General features: G+C 45.0%; 1 protein-coding gene across 1 annotated transcript; it reads right to left on the bottom strand.

The window, feature by feature from the left end:
- Positions 1–1,399: 1,399 nt before the first annotated feature.
- cds2 (CDP-diacylglycerol synthase (phosphatidate cytidylyltransferase) 2) lies at positions 1,400–19,749 on the bottom strand. Its single transcript, XM_083912230.1, has 13 exons — positions 19,580–19,749; positions 12,645–12,787; positions 10,727–10,823; positions 10,292–10,389; positions 9,697–9,836; positions 9,013–9,071; positions 7,412–7,494; positions 6,826–6,913; positions 6,571–6,639; positions 6,289–6,441; positions 5,230–5,349; positions 4,979–5,082; positions 1,400–4,157 (listed from the first exon to the last, which is right to left on the bottom strand). The coding sequence occupies exons 1-13, from the start codon at positions 19,649–19,651 to the stop codon at positions 4,022–4,024; spliced, it is 1,362 nt and encodes a 453-aa protein (XP_083768356.1). The 5' UTR covers positions 19,652–19,749; the 3' UTR covers positions 1,400–4,021.
- Between the last annotated feature and the right edge of the window lie 276 nt (positions 19,750–20,025).

The following is a 20,025-nucleotide window of genomic DNA, read 5'->3' on the forward strand; positions in this document are numbered from 1 at the left end:
TCTCCACACTGGCCTGGGAACGCCTCAGGATCCCCCAGTTAGAGCTGGTTAATGTGGCCCGGGAAAGGGAAGTTTGGGGTCCCCTGCTAAAGCTGCTGCCCCCGAGACCCGACCCCGGATAAGCAGTTGAAGATGAGATGAGGTGAGATAACAGCTGTTCTATAGGAGTACCATTAAGAGACTGACCTGAACGTCCCTGCTACACTGACTACGGTCTGAATGTTCATATTTCTGCTCTGTCCTACGACAATGACCTCAGATTGACTGGTTTACGTTAACACCAACAGGACCCAGCGTTTCTTTCAGGAGTGGTTTTCTCTGATTAGACAGAAGTAAAATGATTGTGCACAGACACGATGGACAGTCTGAGGTGATGGGTATGGACAGTCTTAGGTGATGGGTATGGACAGTCTGAGGTGATGGGTATGGACAGTCTGAGGTGGTGGGTATGGACAGTCTGAGGTGATGGGTATGGACAGTCTGAGGTGATGGGTATGGACAGTCTGAGGTGATGGGTATGGACAGTCTTAGGTGATGGGTATGGACAGTCTTAGGTGATGGGTATGGACAGTCTTAGGTGATGGGTATGGACAGTCTGAGGTGATGGGTATGGACAGTCTGAGGTGATGGGTATGGACAGTCTTAGGTGATGGGTATGGACAGTCTGAGGTGATGGGTATGGACAGTCTGAGGTGATGGGTATGGACAGTCTTAGGTGATGGGTATGGACAGTCTGAGGTGGCGGGTATGGACAGTCTGAGGTGATGGGTATGGACAGTCTGAGGTGATGGGTATGGACAGTCTTAGGTGATGGGTATGGACAGTCTGAGGTGATGGGTATGGACAGTCTGAGGTGGTGGGTATGGACAGTCTGAGGTGGTGGGTATGGACAGTCTGAGGTGGTGGGTATGGACAGTCTGAGGTGATGGGTATGGACAGTCTGAGGTGGTGGGTATGGACAGTCTGAGGTGATGGGTATGGACAGTCTGAGGTGGTGGGTATGGACAGTCTGAGGTGATGGGTATGGACAGTCTGAGGTGATGGGTATGGACAGTCTGAGGTGATGGGTATGGACAGTCTGAGGTGATGGATATGGACAGTCTGAGGTGGTGGGTATGGACAGTCTGAGGTGATGGGTATGGACAGTCTGAGGTGATGGGTATGGACAGTCTGAGGTGATGGGTATGGACAGTCTGAGGTGATGGATATGGACAGTCTGAGGTGATGGGTATGGACAGTCTGAGGTGGTGGGTATGGACAGTCTGAGGTGATGGGTATGGACAGTCTGAGGTGATGGGTATGGACAGTCTGAGGTGATGGATATGGACAGTCTGAGGTGGTGGGTATGGACAGTCTGAGGTGGTGGGTATGGACAGTCTGAGGTGATGGATATGGACAGTCTGAGGTGGTGGGTATGGACAGTCTTAGGTGGTGGGTATGGACAGTCTTAGGTGGTGGGTATGGACAGTCTGAGGTGATGGGTATGGACAGTCTGAGGTGATGGGTATGGACAGTCTGAGGTGATGGGTATGGTAGGCTAACCGGAGCCTAATCTCTATCTATGCAGAGGTGGAGAAACATGCACAGAATATGTTTGCTGCCCCTCTACAGCACCCCCACTTCTCCAAAACAACCCAGAAACATGGGATTAATGACCATTGGTAGGTTTAATAAGCATCATACCTTTGACGATCTAAGCGTTTTTGGGAGCCTTTGGAAATCTTAAGTACCAAAGTTACGTTACTTCACCTAAACAATAGCAACAAATCTTCTTTAAATGCATTTAAGTCTATTTGTTGTCCACCAGTTCCGTATTAGTTATAAATAACTTCAGTCTGAGTTGATTCAACCCTATGAAATGAACAGATCAGATTGTGTTGGCAGTTTTGAAGGAGCCCTCCAGAACTTAAGTGTCTTTTTTCAACTTAAGAGTCCCCAAAATTTGCAGAGACAATCATCAAAATGAATGCATCAGAGAAAGCTATACTGACATCTGGTCTTTAGTGTGGGTGTAATGCTTGAGCCTACATTCCCCACAATGCAACACTATCACATCTTTCATCATCTTCTCCCTGACTGTTAAATGTCCACGTTTTTCACGACGCTGGCTTTCTCTTTAAATTCCTCGTCTCCAAGATGAGCCGTTACTATGACAACGTCATGGATATTTCCTATTTTCTCTGACTTAAAGCTCCCTCACTACCACAGGAGACATTATACAACTGTTTTCACAATCCCCGTCGTACCTCTCGTGACAAGTAAACTCATCTCCATGTGTAAAATCAGTGGAGTGCCACTTAAACAGGTGGTTACACAACGAAAGACGCTTAAAAACACTCAAATTAACTCAACACTGGAGAATTTTGTGACGCAAACAGTTGCCAGTGGTCTAAATATCAGAATCCAACTGTATAATGTAAAAAAGCAAAGATGTGTGTGTGTGTCTGGCTGTTCAGTCTGACGTAACACCCTTTCAAATTACTATTTCTGGGTCCAAACGCTTCGTTGAAACACAACAGACACAGCGGCCGACCATGTGAACGATCACGATCACCTCTTTTGTCAGTTAGACGTCTTTTTCATGATTAAGAAAGAGGTTAAATGACAATGAGGTTGTTTTTACAAAGTCAGATCTGTGCAAACAACTGGGAACACGTGACTGCGGCGTTGTAGAAATCCCGCTTGGACCCGGAAATCATATTTTGAAAGGGTGATACGTCACGTCACGTCTTAACAGCCGCATACAAACAAGCTGCACATCAGATGCATGAGCTCACCGCTGTCACACAGGTCAACCAGTGACGGACAGACGGTATATTCTGGCTTTTCTGCTCTGACGCTGTCGACATGGGGCAGTTACAACACACACACAAGCAGACAGTGGCAGTGTTGATAGCATTACTTGTACCGTCCAATCACAGCAACGTCACAAACACCACCACCACCTTAATGAACACGTGTAAAACATACAACAGCTCCCTGTTAGAGATTTAAAAAGAAGTATGAACACAGAAGAAGTCAGTTATACCAAAAAATAAAATGTAACCATGTTCCGTCTACGAGCGCTCTGCTGCTATGAAACACCACCAGGTGAGGGGCGAGTGTGACCATTATGCTGCTTAAAGGGGAGGTGCTGGTATCCCTCCAGATAAAACATGATTTCGTACGGAGCTCCGCAAACAACACACAACCAACACAGTTTGGGAATTACCAACTCAAAGACTGGATTCTGTATTTGTGATAAGCACTGGTCCTGTCGAACACTTCGGGGTAACTGAGCCATTCATTGATCTAAGGACATTAAAGCTCGATGTTAGTTGATTATCATGATGTGGATGACTCGGCCGAGCAAGAGGCCTTTTTCTTCTAAATGACGAATGGCAGCAAAAACAAGAAAAACACAAACGGACATGCGTGTGGCAGATGGCGAAGGTGACTTCAGTCTGAATAAAACTGACACGACTTTAAGATATAATAGAACATACCAAATATAAAAACCACCTATGTATAAATAGAAACGATCACGACAAAAACTCAAATTGGGGGAGAGGATGGGGGGTGTAGCTGTGGTGACAGTACAGTGAGGAACAGGGTTGAGAGCGGTGCATTAAAACAAAAATTAAAATGTACAATAAAATATTAACACACATTAATAGGTATATAGAGGATATCCTGTGTACAGGTAGAAATGTACAGCTGACCCGACATTTTGTTCAACAGTGTGAAGAGATCTAATTTGGCTATAACGGAAGTGTGTAACAGTACAGTGACTCAACCTGAAAACACGGGTCACAAACATGATTCACAGACTGGATGGAGACAAACACACTGGACTCTCAGACCCAAATGAAATGGAATGACCCAAGGCTGTAGATTTTTGTGGTTTTCTTTGTTTTTTTTCCTCAGATGTGTTTTCTCTCACGAGTCTCCCAGAGCTCCCGGGGCTGCGCGGGGCCCTCGGGTGCCGCCCTGCTCTTCTGGTCTCCCTCACAGGGCGAGCCGGTGCGGGTGCGGGGCGGCTCTAGGCGGCGGCCTCCTCCAGCGCGGGCAGCAGGCCCTTCTCTATCAGGTGAGCCTTCAGGGAGTTGAAGATGTGGAGCTGCTGATCGACGCGGAGAGCCAGCAGCTGCTGGATCACCTTGCTGGGGTTGGGGCCCCTGAGAGGACGAAGAACACAATCGTACATCCAAACTCTATCCAAACAAACAGAACTGACCTTTAATTAAATCCCTCATCCCAACAGGGATTCACCAATCAAAGCTTGTGAGGAGCGGATTAAACAGTCTTCTCTAACATAAACTGCAGGCGTTAGATTACTGCCTACAGGAGTAAACACTTTCATACCTTTAGCTGATAATATCACTGTGTGGGGTTACTGCAGTAGTCGGTGTTACTTGTGTTACACAGTGTTCAGGCATACACTAATTACGTTACGTTACTACACCGCCAAAGATGCAGTTTACATCAAAACTGTCCAGGCGTTCAGGAATTTGATAAAATGTATTTTTTGGTGAAACGTTGATGCTTCACAAACATCTTCAACAATCACCACAGTTTCAAGATTAGGGTCACCAGCTCAGTATCTGTTAATTCCCTTTCTGCTCCAGAGTCATGGCGAACAGAAACATTTGGATATAAAATGTCATCACTTCATCATTTTATCCTGTTAGATATTTGTGTGAAATCTTGTCATTGTTAGTGTAGGAATTCGAGTTATGGACAAAAATGTGTTTTGAAGGATCACAGTGACCCTAGCCTTTGACCTCCATAATCTAATCAGTTCATCCTTGCGTCCAAGTGGACATGTGTGCCGCATTTGAAGAAGTTCCCCCCAGGGGTTCCTCAGATGACACATTGACAAGAATGGGACGGACGGACTGTGTAAGAAGGGCGACTCAGGACAATGCCTGGACCTGATTGGTCAGATAGAGTCTGGAGTTCTTCAACATATCACCATTTCATACCGACGTGCGTTTACCTTATGAAGCTCGCAATGTAGACGTTAACGAATGTGGCCATAAGGTACTGGCAGTCGAACCGGTCCATAATGCCACCATGACCCGGGATAGTGTTGGCAAAATCCTGAAAGCACAAAGGACAATACGTGTGCAGCGATATTGTACATGTAATCAAGCACAATACACCGTATAGTGAAATACAAAAACTATCTACAGCTGACGGGACGGATGCAAATATGAACAACAGTTTAAATGGAGGCGTCACACCCACCTTGATCTTGAAGGCTCGTTTGAAGCCGCTGGCAAAGAAGCCTCCAAAAGGTCCCATGATGGAGGCGAAGGAGGAGAGAGCGATGCTGTGGATCTGGAATGGATAGAGACGCACTGTGCTCTGTGGACACAAGGAGAAAGAGTTAGACCTCAACAGTCCACCAGCGTTTGAACAGCAAGTCTAATAAAGGGTTACTTCCACATCATTTTCACACATTTCCCACTCCTCTTTTCTTGGTTCTGCATTTATTAAGTAGATGTGGCAACTTTGTCGTCCATATGTGAGCTGAAACTACCCAAGTCCTGACGTATTAAAACCTTTTTTACAGTACAAGTTCTACACCTTTAGAGATGCTGTGTTACATCAGTCAGGCATCGTCCATCTCTGAAATATTTGAAAGGATGCTGCACAAATAATAATAATAATTAAAAAAAACAATAATTATAATAATAATAATAATAATAGAACCTTTAAAAAAAGCAGGTACACACAAATACAGTAAAAACAAAACAAATAATAATAATACTAAAATCCAATGAGGTAGAACGTAAGCAGAAATTACGCTTCATTGTGTAAAAGTGTGCAGAGGACAAAGGAAATTATTATTATTATCTTGTTAGTTAATTAATTAACATAAGGTGTTTGCAAAGAAAGAAAAATAAGGAGATAAAAGGACAAAAAGATAAAATCACAGGAAGGCAAGTTTATAGAAAGGAGTTTTAAGAAGTGATTTAAAAGAGGACGCTGAATCAGCAAGCCTCATCTACGGAAGCAGGTCACTCCGAAGCCGAGGCGAGTAGACACGGTAACCTCTGGTTTTGAGCATCGGCCTCGGAGCAGCTAAGAGAGCCCCACCTGCGGATCTAAGGCTCGTATGGGGGTCAAACACACTACACTATACTGAACATCTTGGTTCCCTCTCACTGACTCCACACAGGCTTTTGCAATACAGTCATTTCTTTTACATTCACAAGTTTGCGTGCGTCTTGTGGAGCCGTCAGGCAAAGAGACACGGTAAAGCCGAACAGACGGTGGAGACAGAGAGCAGGTGAGTCTTACCCATCCAGTGAGAGACTCCAGGACGCCAGGCAGGGCGTAGTCCTGCAGCTGGAAAAGGTCCGACGGCTCACAGTCCACCTGGAACCTGTTGGAGTCGTTGTTGAATTCCACCGGACACACAAAGTAGCGGTAGCTGGCCATCACATAGGAGAGCTGGGAGGAGAACAGGCTTCAGTCACATCACTGGCTTATCCAGAAATGACTCAAATTAAATTCCATACTTTTCCAGACTGCGTAGCAACCCTGTCTCTATAAAAGCATGAGATTAAAGTCCCCTCTTACCATGATCCCAAACACAATAGTGGAGAACAATCCACCGATGAATCCCTCCCATGTCTTCTTAGGTGACAGCTGCGGAATCAAAGTGTGGATATCAGGTTAACACATCACCACGTTCCACGCGATCCTTTTAATGTTCCCATAACAGGAGTCATTAGGAGCAAAACTCAAAAGGAGAATATGCAAACACTGGGTAGTAATTTACACTTGATTGGGGAAAAACATGATTGGCTTCAGCAAAACAGTGAAACAACCGACCTTGATGAGAGGGGTGCGGCCGAAGAAGAAGCCAAACATGTAGGCCATGATGTCGTTACAGATCACGCAGGAAATCGGCACAATGAACCTGTTCAGACGAGAAGAGTGTACAGACTCGTATGTGAGACTAAATAAAAATATTCATCATCATTCATTCAGCTTCAACCGCTTGTCCCTGTCGGGGTTGCAGGGGGCTGGAGCCGATCCCAGCTGACATTGGGCGTGAGGCGGGGTACACCCTGGACAGGACGCCAGTTTATCGCAGGGCACATAGAGACGAACAGGGACAGACAACCATTCACACCTACGGGTGATTTAGAGTCATCAATGAACCGAACACCTGCACGTCTTTGGACTGTGGGAGGAAACCGGAGAACCCGGAGAAAACCCACGCAGACACGGGGACAACATGCAAACTCCACACAGAAGGGGCCCAACCAGGCACGCACGGATTCAAACCAGGAACCCTCTCACTGTGAGGCGACAGTGCTAACCACCAAACCACCGTGTCGTGTTAATTCTCCTACACATCAACATTACTGCGGTGATATATGTTTGTAAAGGACATAAATGAGTGTTTCGTTACCAGATCATCCCCTCAAACAGGTTGTGAATGATGAGGTGAGACTGCGTCACCACGATCAGCAGAGTCACATGGGTCCAACCGAACTGTGGAGACAACAGCACAGCATTAGTCACGTATATGTACACAGGCTCACTGAAGCCCTTACGGTTCTTCGTGATGATGATGAGTGGAGACATTTATTCACAGACTGGACGCAGTTGTGAGAACACATGATTTGCTGGTGGTACACCACCCAGAGGTCGCTGTGAACAGAGACGGCTTTTAGCTAAAGATTATCTGACCGGGTGATTAAATCCACAATGTGATTGGAAAACGTGGGTGGAGGCAGTGTCTCCTCCCTGACATTAAGCCGGTAAAATATTGCGGGTACATTCAACTGATAGATGGGAGTGTTTGTGTGTGTGTGTAGTGGTAAAACTGTCCACCCAAGATCAATAGTTGGATTGAAATGCGCTCTACTGACGGAAGAGCAAAGGTTGTTTTTCAGTATGTGAGCAAAAACTCTAGTTTCTGTCTGGATCTATCTGGTTATTGTGTGAGATGGGCTCAGTGGACCTTACCCACAGAATGAGCATGGAGCTTTGAGTTACAAGGCAACAATTGTAACCCCTTAAGGCAGGGGTGTCAAACTCCAGCTCACAGTGGGCCAAATTAAAAAAACTGGGGAGGTCCAAATGTGTAACGTTGAACCTTTCCAGTGCAGCTCCTTTTTCTTGTCGTGGTGTTTCTTCTGTTTGATTCTTTGGTTACAGCCACGGTGACAAACAGCTCTTTACCTTCAGACACACATCAACTGCCTCCCACCGCTGCTGAAAGATCCTGTCCTCCATCTTTCTTTTGACATCTTTTTGTGGTGTTTTCATCTGTTTTTGGTCGTTTTGTCATGTTTTTGTGGTGTTTTCATCTGTTTTTAGTCATTTTGTCATGTTTTTGTGGTGTTTTCATCTGTTTTTGGTCGTTTTGTCATCTTTTTGTGGTGTTTTCATCTGTTTTTGGTCGTTTTGTCATCTTTACCTTCAGACACAGATCATCTGCCTCCCAACGCTGCTGAAAGATCCTGTTCTCCATCTTTCTTTTGGTCGTTTTTGGGGAGGGGTTGGTTAAGTGTGTCTGCAGAGACTGGTAGCATGGATGCTAATGTGTGTTAACAGAAAAGTAGACGTGAATGTGCTTTATACTCGTGGACCAGCTCTCATAGAACCTTGATTTGATCTTGCGGGCCAAATATAATTACACCGCGGGCCAGATTTGGCCCACGGGCCTGAGTTTGACACCGCCTTTAGGGTTCTGGCAGAACTGGTCAATATACTGTCTTCCAGAAGTTGTAGCAGGCTCGGCTTTAAATCAATATGAATTGATTGGTGTCATATTAAACTTAATGAGTGCAGGAATCTATTGGGGAAGGGGGCTAAATAATGCTCCAGAGTTAGGCTTCATTTTGGGGAGGGAAAAATGAGTGAATGGGTCAACATAATCAACTGAACACAGTTGGACTGACTCTGTTCCAGACATATCTACAACAGCGACCCCTGGCCAACTTCTCCATACACATATTTTAGCTAGCCTCATGGATAACGCAGCGGAGGCCGGGTGCCACTTACCATATAGAACTGAAGGCGGTAGTGCTTCTTAACCAAACTCAGCACAAACATGCAGAAACCTGCAAGAGATGAATTGAGTCAGAATCCCGGTCATCTTTGGTCAAACTCGACTAAATTTAGCTCGACCCATTTCAGGCAAAGCCCAGAGGGAATGTGCAGTGAGGAGGTGGGGACTGCTGGAGCTTTTTATACTGAACAAGACTGAGGCGACGAGGTTACAAAGCAGAGAATGTGTGAGACTAAAGGTGTGTTTAAATTAACATTGACTCTATTCCATGTTAGACGCTTCACCTACAGCATTAAAAAAAATATATATAATGCCAAAACACTGCAGATTGGAGCAGTTTCTGACACTTAAAGGTAAGACGCCAATGTCTTCAGAGCCTCTCTGCTCAGAGACGAGTGAGAAAGCCGGCCCATTCGGTTTCACCTTGAATCTAGTAGGCAAGAGGCAGAAGCAGTCAGGGCGCTTCCTTCCTCACCACATCCTGTTTTACTAACTGACAGCCTGCAGCACAGGAAGTGGGACTTGCACTAGTGCCTGAAATAACCACGTCAGGAAGCATCTAACCTATTGTTTTACGCTACGTTATCAATTTTGATATTCTATTTGTTGGTATTCAACTTAGAAGTAGACATTATCACAGACTCCATGTTCAGCGGGGGGGTCTCGGGGGTTTGTACCTGTGAGGTAGAGCGCAAAGGAGATAAACCGGTGGTATTTGCTGAGGATGCGAAGCGGCTCCTCCCTTTGCACCAGCGTGAAGAAGTAATCTGTCACGGTCTCGCCGTAGAAGAAGTAGTTCACACACAGCAGGAAGTACCTGTGGGGCGGGAGGGGCGAGTTAAATGTACACGTCTCACGGCTTCACGACAGCAGCTAATCAGACCCTGCGTTCAGTATGCCTGCAAGAAACAAACTCACCTCCTTGCGTGACAAACGTGGAGTTCAAAATCTACTGCCGGTCCAAATTTAACACAAAACAGTTTTGCTTTTTCATGCTGAGGGCATAGTGAATGTCAGGACTCTGCTATCTATTACACTACACAGTACACCACTATTGCTAAATATCAAAACATCTCTGATCCTTCTAAATAGATTTGCTGATTGGCTTAATCATCTACAATCTACTTAAAACCTCAGGTCAGAAAAACAAACCTCGGGAAGTCTGCAACAAAGTAAAACATGAAATAACACAATAAGAAGGAAGCAAGGGAGGATATTTGCAGAGTTCTCGACACCTCGGTAACAACGTGTGATAGAGTGTGATTGTGTTACCAGCTCAGTGTCCTGAACCAGGGCAGGTGGTAGGAGTGGTACACACTGTAGCCGATGGTGATGATTTCCTGGAAGCACTTGATCTGAACACAGAGGACCTGCACGGAGAAAGATACTGGAGCGTCAGAAGAGTGTGCGTGTGTGTGCATGTGTCCTAACTCCATGTGTCCTACTGACACAGAATGTCTGACGGGCCTATTTTCAAGAAAGTCCCAGGTGACAGGAGCAGCGATCCTGCGTGTTATAAAAGAGCCTGGGTCATATTAATCGTATTGTGGGCTAAAGTTCAACTAAACATGCTGCAGAAAGAAATCACAGTAAGAACCCTGATACGCTGTACAACACGTTGGTGTTTCGCTCCACAAGTTCTGTGAGCTAACTCGAGCGGTGTCTGAGCTTTTCGCACATCATGATCATTGCATTGTTTGTACTCACAATCATCATAAGCACCATAGGGCCAAGGTAGATGATCAAGAAGAAAAAGGAGATCATGGCTAGTGTGAGGATGCCTCGGACCCACCAGTTCTTCCATCTGAGGACACACACACACACACACACACACACACACACACACACACATTTAAAACTGAACAGAAACAGGTTCACAAAAGGTGCCGGCTGTCTTGTGTGAGAGGAAGGGCACAGATACGGTCATGCACAGCGGCAGACATGGATTAAAATTGCCTGACAGGATCCCCGTGACTTTTGGCAGTAACCAGCACTTTAACGCACTATAAGTAATTAAATGAGCGTTTCTGAAAAGCTCGTTCCTTCATTACTATCTCCGCAATGTGTCCGGTGTGCGTGTATCTGCTGTCGGCTGGTCTCACATGCTGCAGCGTACTGATTTCTGTGTGCATTTTATGCTCCCACGCTCACGATCCACAGTTTTTGAAAGACCTATTTTAGTCGTGTTTTGTGCCGTCGCTGGCCGTGGACTTCACGCGGGCATTCGGAGTGCGTTGATCCCTGTTGGCGGGCACGTTGCCCTGTCGCGTTGACCAGGGGGGTCGTCCGGTGTGTCACCACGGCTGACGGGTTGACCGGGTTCAACAGCTTGCGGACATTATTAAATGTTTCGGACAATATGCGCCGCCGTGGGAGGTCTTTAAACACAAGGCGGGTGTTGGGCTGGAAGGTCATGTGGTGTGCTGGGTTGGCTTAGGACGGGCAGATACAGGACACTTTTTGAAAGTTTAAGTTTCTTCTAGTCAGACAAACTAGTTATAAGGTAAGGATGACAGTTTCAGCTGTACTCCAGCCTTCCTCAGAGCTGCTGTTTTCTTCCGGGTATGAAGTGTTTTATGAAAACAGCTGACCGGGCCGGGAAACTTCAAAATAAAGCTCCCCGACCCGGTTGTGCCCGTTCCTCACCCTAGTGCCGCTGGCAGGGAATGGTGTCTCAGGTGTGTGGGAGCAAGTATGCCCCCTCGTCCCTGTTCATGGTGTTGCCCTCATAAAACACGTCATACCCGGAAGAAAACAGCAGCTCTGAGGAAGGCTGGAGTACAGGCGAAACTGTCAGCTAAGAAAAGGTAAGAGGACATCCTTACCATACAACTAACTTGTCTGACTAGAAGAAACTTTAACTTTCAAAATGGATAACGAAGACATTAGGAATACAGTACACACGCGCACACATGAGCGAACGCATGATCCTGTCAGAGATAATAACAACAAAGAAAAGCTAAAGGCACTTTACCAATGGCAGCTTTTCAAAAGCAACTAAATTTACTGATCACATTAACGCATCACTTTTCGGTCGGCCGCACACTTGATCCTCTTGTGCCAACACGCTGGAGGATATGCATACGGGAACCAGCGCAAGTTCTCAGAAGATTTCAAGTGTAACTAATCACTATTTCTCAGTAACTTGCACAACACTGGACAGGACACTACCTCCAGCATAGTTTCAGTGTTTGAAAGTGTTCTTCAAGATACCTAGATGTGTATTACCCCTGATGTGTGAGGTGCCTGCTAATTATCAATATTACACATAAAGTGTTGGAACAGTAGTGTAACTGTGTCTCAAACAGGGGCGTCCTGAGTTTCTGCCGGGAATAAGGGTTCAAGAGTTCAGTGCGTCACGTCTGCTCTTCAAAAGGAAACTATGTGTGAGGAGGGATTCCTATGTATGAAACCTGACACCCCCATATGTCCAGGAAGAAGAGGGGCCTCCTCTCATAACGCAGAGCGGTTCCTTCAATTGTTTTTATATTCTATACTGGCCATCATCTATTCAGGGAACATTTGCTCAACACCTTGCTGTACAGTCATATCGTTGAATACTGTAAAGAGCGTTTGCTACTGTAGACAAAATAATCAGCATGCTGTTCTTTAGCAGTGGGGGTACCTTGACGAGAGTCCAGACAGGGCCTTGTTTAGAACTTCGGGGGTGTCATCGGCAGGGACTGGCACCTCCGGGACCCCCGATTCCACCTTGGTCTCGCCATCTGACGCACCATCTTTTTCCACCTTCAGCTCGCTGTCTGAACCCTGACAAGGAGGAGGAGAAACGAGACATTTAGCACAGACGTGATGCTGGTGCGAGCACAGAATCACAACAAACAGAAGTTACTCTTCAGCCTTTACTTTGAAAAATATTTGGATTTTTGTTTGTTCCACCTTAGATCCTTTCTTACGATTGATTACGGTGATGTGTTATATATGAATGCCTCCGTTCAATGCCTCCACATGCTGGATAGTGTGTATCATGGTGCTCTTAGGTTCATTACAAACTGTGGAGCTCTAACTCATCATTGTGTCTTATACAGTAAAGTCAGTTGGCCATCGTTATAAGCGCGCAGGCTCGGTCTTTGGTATGTGCTGATTTACAAGGCTATGCTTAAGATGACTCCATCTTATTTATCTTCACTACTAATCTTAACTAACAGGGCCGACAGTCTCCGCTCTAAGGCTCTTTATCATGTTGCTGTTCCTAACGTGAGAACAGAAATGGGGAAGAACGCTTTTAGATTTTCTTCTCCAAGTACATGGAGCATTTTGCAGTCAGAGCTTAAACTCCAAAGTCTGGTGCCTCTGAATGTGTTCAAGTCCAAGATCAACTCCATTACATCCAGGCTTCAGGAGTGCAAATGTTTTATTTGAGTGCAAATGTTTAAATTAATCCTGTAAATTCTTTTAACTAAAGTGTCCTTGTGGACATTGTGTTGAAACTTCATGTGCTGTCATTCTTGGCCAGGTCTCCCTTGCAAAAGAGATCTTGGATCTCAATGGGACAAACCTGGTTAAATAAAGATTACGGTCACAGGCACCCTTTAAGAATAGCTCTTCTTTAGTTATCCATGCCCCCACTGTTTTGTTTTGTTATGAAATATGACTGCTTATACAAATTTGCAGCAACACACGGCCTTCTCTTTATTTATGTCACAGCATAAACCGTCAAACTAGAAGTACATGGTCTTTACACGATGACTGCCACAGGGATGGCCTCAAACTAAATCACATGGTGTGGTATCTAGGTTACAAGGCTCATGGTATTTTTTTGCCCTTTACGGCACAAACAGACGAAAGAGCCTACAGCCCATTTCCCCACAGACAACATGTCAGCTGCCTCAGAATACATTTTTCAGCGTTTTACACAACTTCATTCAGAACGAACTGTCATCTGACTTTCTGAGCCAGATACAGTCAAACATCATGACGTCAGAGTCACTTTAGAAGCACAGACGCAGAAAGAGGCAGTGACCCAAACATACACTGTTTTATACAAATATAGATGCAAAGTCAGTTTATTATGATGATACTATGTAACCATGAGCATTAATTTGCAGTCGCTCTACCGCACCGTTGTGACAAAAAGGGAGCTGAGGAAGGCAAAGCTCTCAATCTACCGGTCAATCTTCGTTCCTCCCCTCCCTTATGGTCATGAAAGCTGGGTCAGGACCGAAAGAACGAGGTCACGGGTACAAGCGGCCGAAATGTGTTCCCTCAGGAGGGGGGCTGGAGTCTCCCTTAGAGAGAGGGGGAGAAGTTCAGCATCCGTGAGGAACTCGGAGTAGAGCCGCTGCTCCTTTGCGTTGAAAGGAGCCAGTTGAGGTGGTTCAGGATCATCTGGTAAGGATGAACCCTGGGCGCCTCCCTAGGGAGGTGTTCCAGGCACGTCCAGCTGGGAGGAGGCCTCGGGGAAGACCCAGGACCAGGTGGAGAGATTAGATCTCCACACTGGCCTGGGAACGCCTCAGGATCCCCCAGTTAGAGCTGGTTAATGTGGCCCGGGGAAAGGGAAGTTTGGGGTCCCCTGCTAAAGCTGCTGCCCCCGCGACCCGACCCCGGATTAGCGGTTGAAGATGAGATGAGATGATCAGATGTTCCAATTCCACTTTTTCCTTCCTGACACCAATCCCAATACCCAAAATTGCGGTGCCGAGTACCAATCCCATACCAGTGCGTTAAAATAAAATATATAGTATAGTATTATTAATTTTTGTTATTATGCGATGCGATTGTTATTGTGTATGGCCTGGCTCAGGTTGTTATAACGTGATCAAAGCTTTTAGTATCTAGTTTAACAGTCAGTAGATTCTTTTCAAGGATCAATTACTTGGTATGGGTTTGATGCGGACTTGTGTACTCGCAGATGTCGACACCAGCATTTTAGGCAGTATCAGAGACATCTCAGATACTGGTGTCTGTACCTGAACAACTAAAGAATAAATAAATAAAAACAAAGAAAAATCATTATCGGCCATCGGCCCAGGATTTCACAATCGGTGCGTCCCTTCTTAATTCACAACACAAATATATTCTGTGTTCTGTGAGTTGATACGTACTCAAATAAACGCTGATATGTGACTGAACCGAACTGAACAGCAGCAGCTTCATCGTGCACACAGCAGCACGACTGCCAGTGAAGGGCTCTGTGTGGGAGGCTAAACACTGCACAATCATCTCCATCCATATTGTTGGTTTCCCAGAACCATCTGTTCACAGACGGAGGCCCGCTCCAAACACACTTATGTCTGTGTCTCCATGGCAACAACAATCAAAGGGATGGATGTGTCAGACAGTGGCGGTTAAACGCAGCTTCAGCTCGTCTGATGAAAACAAAGAGGTTTCTTTAGGTCAGTTGCTCCTTTCCTTTCACTCCCCCCCCCCCCCCCCCCCCCATAGACCTCTCTGCTGCTGCTGGTGACCAAACTAGGCTCGGAGTCCTCACCTCACGTCACACCGCAGATGGTCCGCTCGCTGTTTCTCTCACTCGGCCTCACGCTTTAATAATTAGACACTATTACATTATGTAACTGGGTATTTTTGACATTAATAATATACCTTTGTTGATTTTGGCCTCAACAGCACGCTATTTTTATAGTTATTGTCGTATTACGTTACAATCTCATCTCAGACTTTATTTCCCTTTTCTCAAATAGACTAAACGTGGATTATATAGACTGTAACAATGGAGGATAGGTAGAATAAGGGACCACAACACTAAATTATATCTATATATCAATGCAACTGTTTTGCCATTCACAGGTCTCCTGAGATTTACAGGATATGGAGGAACTAGGAAGTGCTTCAACAACGTATTTTGCACATTGTACACTTAATTGAAAGAAACTCTGCGTTTAGCTCTCGGTGAAGGCCAGCGGAAAGTGGTGTGTTTACAGTATCCTAATATATCCTAATGCCTGTATTGCGATACATATCATATCACTAGATTCAGTCATTCATATTCAAGATTTTCTCAGTTCTCAACAAGAAATTAATTCATGTTTTAAAAAGATCCTTTTCAAGTTAAAACAAGTTTAGTCTCACATTATGATGACATATTACCAAATGATTCAGTTTTAACAAGAAACTACTTACAACATATCCTACATATATTACAATTCAACTGTAATAATTGTAATAAACCAAAAAAAAATATGTCTAAAATGTCATAACGTTCACCAAGACTAGACATGTTTGTTTCATAGCAATAAAACTACAATATGTTTTGGCTCTTTAGAGATAGCGTGTGTGTGTGTGTCTGTGTATGTGTGTGTGTGTGTGTGCGTGTGCATGTGCGTGTGCGTGTGCGTGTGCCTTTATAACAGTGTCTCTAAGGAAAACACTGATTTACTAACTTGATCTTTCTGGAACCAAGAGAAAGCAAAACTGCACATTTTCCCAAATTTGGAAAACGTCATCGACTGAGTGCAGAAGCAGCCGGAAAGACACGCGCACATACAGACCCATTCTCCGCCTGCTGGTTTCTATGGAGACCACATCCGTCACTCAGGATGCTTGAGTTAAAAATAGGCGCTCATTTCACATAAACACTCCCCCCCTCTCATGCTCAGGGAGTCATTGTCAACGCGGAGTGTCTCTGTTTTTGCTCTTCTCTGATTCATTAGAAAAATCTAAATCTGTGAGTGAGAACGAGCACTTTTATGAGCCAAGGTCCTCTTTTCAGGGGTTTTAGAGTTGAGACGTCTAAACGTAGAGGAGCGTGGGTCCTTCAGAAACACAGGAAATGGAAAGAGGAGGTTCAGCGGGGCCGTGATGTGAGTTCATCGGGCACAAATACTTAACAGCAACTGTTTCAAAGTGTTCCCAATAGACCGAGGGTAACTCAGACTTCCCGACATCGCCTGAAAGAACCTTCTATAATTAGAAATACAACCGGATGATGCACCACCATCCGGAAATGATGTAGCAGCTGAATTTTGGGGCATTGCTAAAGTTTGATCCCAGCGTGACTCATTCATACATCTGCGAACTGCATTTCACTCTGCTCCTTTTTACGCAAACCACCAAAATAAACAAAGTACCTTACCTAATATCCTCATTTCATACACTAATGTCGTTTTATCTAGAGTTCTTTCAAAGCTGATCCAGATAAAAAGGTCGCAGCAGGGCCAGAATGGAGTTAGCTTTTTTTTTTAACTAATTGTTGTCCCCTCCTTTTGCTTGGATCACTATGTCGCTGGAAGGGGATCCACCAGAACAGCAGTGATGCACTTTATCTGGTTGATTGTTGTGTGATGTTGCTCGAGGTTTCCATACATTTGCATTTTGTCCAGCTTACTCCAGACTAAATGAATCCAAGCAGCGCTCAACTGTAACAGCCATTTTGAGAAATTGGCAATCAATTTTTGGCCTTTTTCACCTCCCAAAAATATGCACTCACCGGCCACTTTATTAGGTGCACCTGTCCAACCGCTCGTTAACGCAAATTTCTAATCAGCCAATGCATTCAGGCATGCAGACATGGTGAGGAGGACGTGCTGCAGTTCAAAGCGAGCATCAGAACGGGGAAGAAAGGAGAAGAAATGAAGCGAGCTTTTAAATTAGATCACACTGACACTTAATTAAGCACCAGGTGTGCCTAATAACTTGGCCGGTGAGTGTAAATGAGTCAGTCAGAGAGTGTGCACACTGCAAAGCAAATGGGGTCATTTGACTGTGGAAACAAATTTAAGAAAAGGCTTTTGTTTGGTTAGCTTTCATTCTCTTATGTCATTATAGTTAGGGTTGAGCGCGGCCTAGTTCTGCTCTAGCATTCGTACTTGGTTGAGGGGTGGGTCAGGGTTGAGCTAGCGTGGTATTCTTTTAAGCCAGGATGTGGTATTTACACTGGATTTAGCTGATGGGATCCTGCTTTACACTGGTGTTTACATGTAAAACCTGCTTTAGGTGATCTCACAGATGTGCTCCCCCAGACATGTCAGGTTCAGCTGCCTGCATTTTGAGCTTTGCTTCACAAACTACGGACAAATAAAGAGTTAAAGGGACAGTTCAGCCCAAAATCAAAACTTCATAGTCTTCCATCTAGATTATTTTGGTGCAAGTTGTCCATCAATTGTGACCCGGTTACTCAAGATAGTCCACATATCTTGTTGTGAGCGGTATCTTTCTACAGAACTTCACCTGCCAACCATCACAGCAAAGAAGGAAGCGTGCTCATGGACGAGAGGCCTGTGCTCCTGACAGCACGAGATGTAAACATGAATGGCGTTGTGGAAAGAAATTTAATTAAAAAGTGAGCTATATTGTTCATTCATTCATTCATCTACAACCGCTTGTCGCTATCAGGGTCGCGGGGGGCTGGAGCCGATCCCAGCTGACATCGGGCGTGAGGCGGGGTCCACCCTGGACAGGACGCCAGTCTATCACAGGACACATAGAGACGAACAGAGACAGACAACCATTCACACCTACGGTGATTTAGAGTCATCAATGAACCGAACACCTGCACGTCTTTGGACTGTGGGAGGAAACCGGAGAACCCGGAGAAAACCCACGCAGACACGGGGACAACATGCAAACTCCACACAGAAGGGCCCCAGCAGGGATTCAAACCAGGAACCCTCTTGTAGCACTGTTAAATTTCTTAAAGAATAATCATGTAAGAGATTTGGAGAATTTAGTTTTATGGATATGAAACTTAGTAAGTTGACAATCCACTGTATTGTTTTTGTTTTCATAGCAGGTAATGACATATTTTGCCTCCAATTGAATTAAATAAAGTAAAATTGAAAAACTGAATGTTTACAATATATAATGTTAAAAAATATAATATGTCCTGTGTAGTTTGTTGCAATGATCTGACATCACGTCCTCAGGTCATACACAGATCCCCACATCCATCACACCATCACCACGCCCCTCGGGCTCCGACTAATCTCTGGGAAGCGACTTTGACATCCATGTTGACAACACAGATAAAGCTTTATAATGGTTTATTTCCCCCTTCCCCCAAAACCACGACTAATAATAATAAATATGATATCTCACTGGACAACAGACTGCCTGAAACAGTTGTTGTTGTTGTTGTTGGCAGGGACCATATGTGTAAACAAGTAAACATACTGTAAATAAATACTGTAAAAACACAGTTTGGACCTGGAAAACGTATTTCCCACATTTCTTATTGTTTACAATTCACTGTTACTTTGCTTGGTGTAAAATAAAAACTTATTAAAATATAACTGAAGGTGTTTTCCTGTAAATAAAGCGCAGTTCATCTCGATACGACTGTAACTTGTGGCGGTTGTTTTCATGACGACCACCGACAGGAAGACCGTAAAAAGCATCACTCACAAGCCCAAAATGTGAGCGGTTTGGCGGATGTTAGTTCAGCGTTAGGGGGCTTTTAAATAACAACGGTTATTGTGGGAAAACAGGGGGGGAACCAACGTTAAACACCCTTTTTTTTAATCGATTTTGACTTAAATGTTCCTCTAGCTACACGATGATATAAGGACTACCGATAGCTAGCTGGCTAACTAGCATTAGCATCGCTTCCAGGCGGTAGGACTGAGTGCTCCTGGCTGGCGTTACCTTGTCCTCTGACGGCTGCTGTTGTAACGTCGGGTCGGTGTCTTTGGCTCCGCGGTGCCTCAGCTCCGTCATCTTAGCAGATCCGAGCCTCACGACGACAGAGAAGGTCCTGGGTCTCCGAGGCACTCGCTCGTTATTTGGATTTAAGCTTGTAGCTAAATTTTGCTCAGCAACACTTTTCACTCGATGGATCTTTTTATCGCTGTCAAGGCCGCAGGAGTAACAGAAGCAGACAACTTCCGGTTTTCAAAATAAAGGACAAAAAGTGAGAATAGTGTGCCAGACATAGGCTGCTTTCATGTGGTATGGAAAAGAGGGTCCCTTCCACTTTCCACTTCCAAAAAGTCAGCACCCAGCTTCAAACGGTAATGCTAAAAACACAAACCAGGGAAGAAACATAAGACCCGGGGAACACCGGACAGGGGGAACATAGAACACGGGGAACA

The sequence above is a fragment of the Echiichthys vipera genome (genome assembly GCF_963691815.1).
Source record: "Echiichthys vipera genome assembly, chromosome: 4".
Lineage (NCBI taxonomy): Eukaryota > Metazoa > Chordata > Actinopteri > Perciformes > Trachinidae > Echiichthys > Echiichthys vipera.

Bases quoted from the DNA above. Each gene is read 5' to 3' on its own strand.
- cds2 (XM_083912230.1), bottom strand. From the start codon at position 19,651: ATGACGGAGCTGAGGCACCGCGGAGCCAAAGACACCGACCCGACGTTA. The intron at 9,837-10,291 runs GTAACACAATCA...CCCGCCCCACAG, and splicing joins TGGTTCAGGACACTGAGCTG to GTACTTCCTGCTGTGTGTGA. The intron at 5,083-5,229 runs GTGGGTGTGACG...TTGTGCTTTCAG, and splicing joins AACGAGCCTTCAAGATCAAG to GATTTTGCCAACACTATCCC.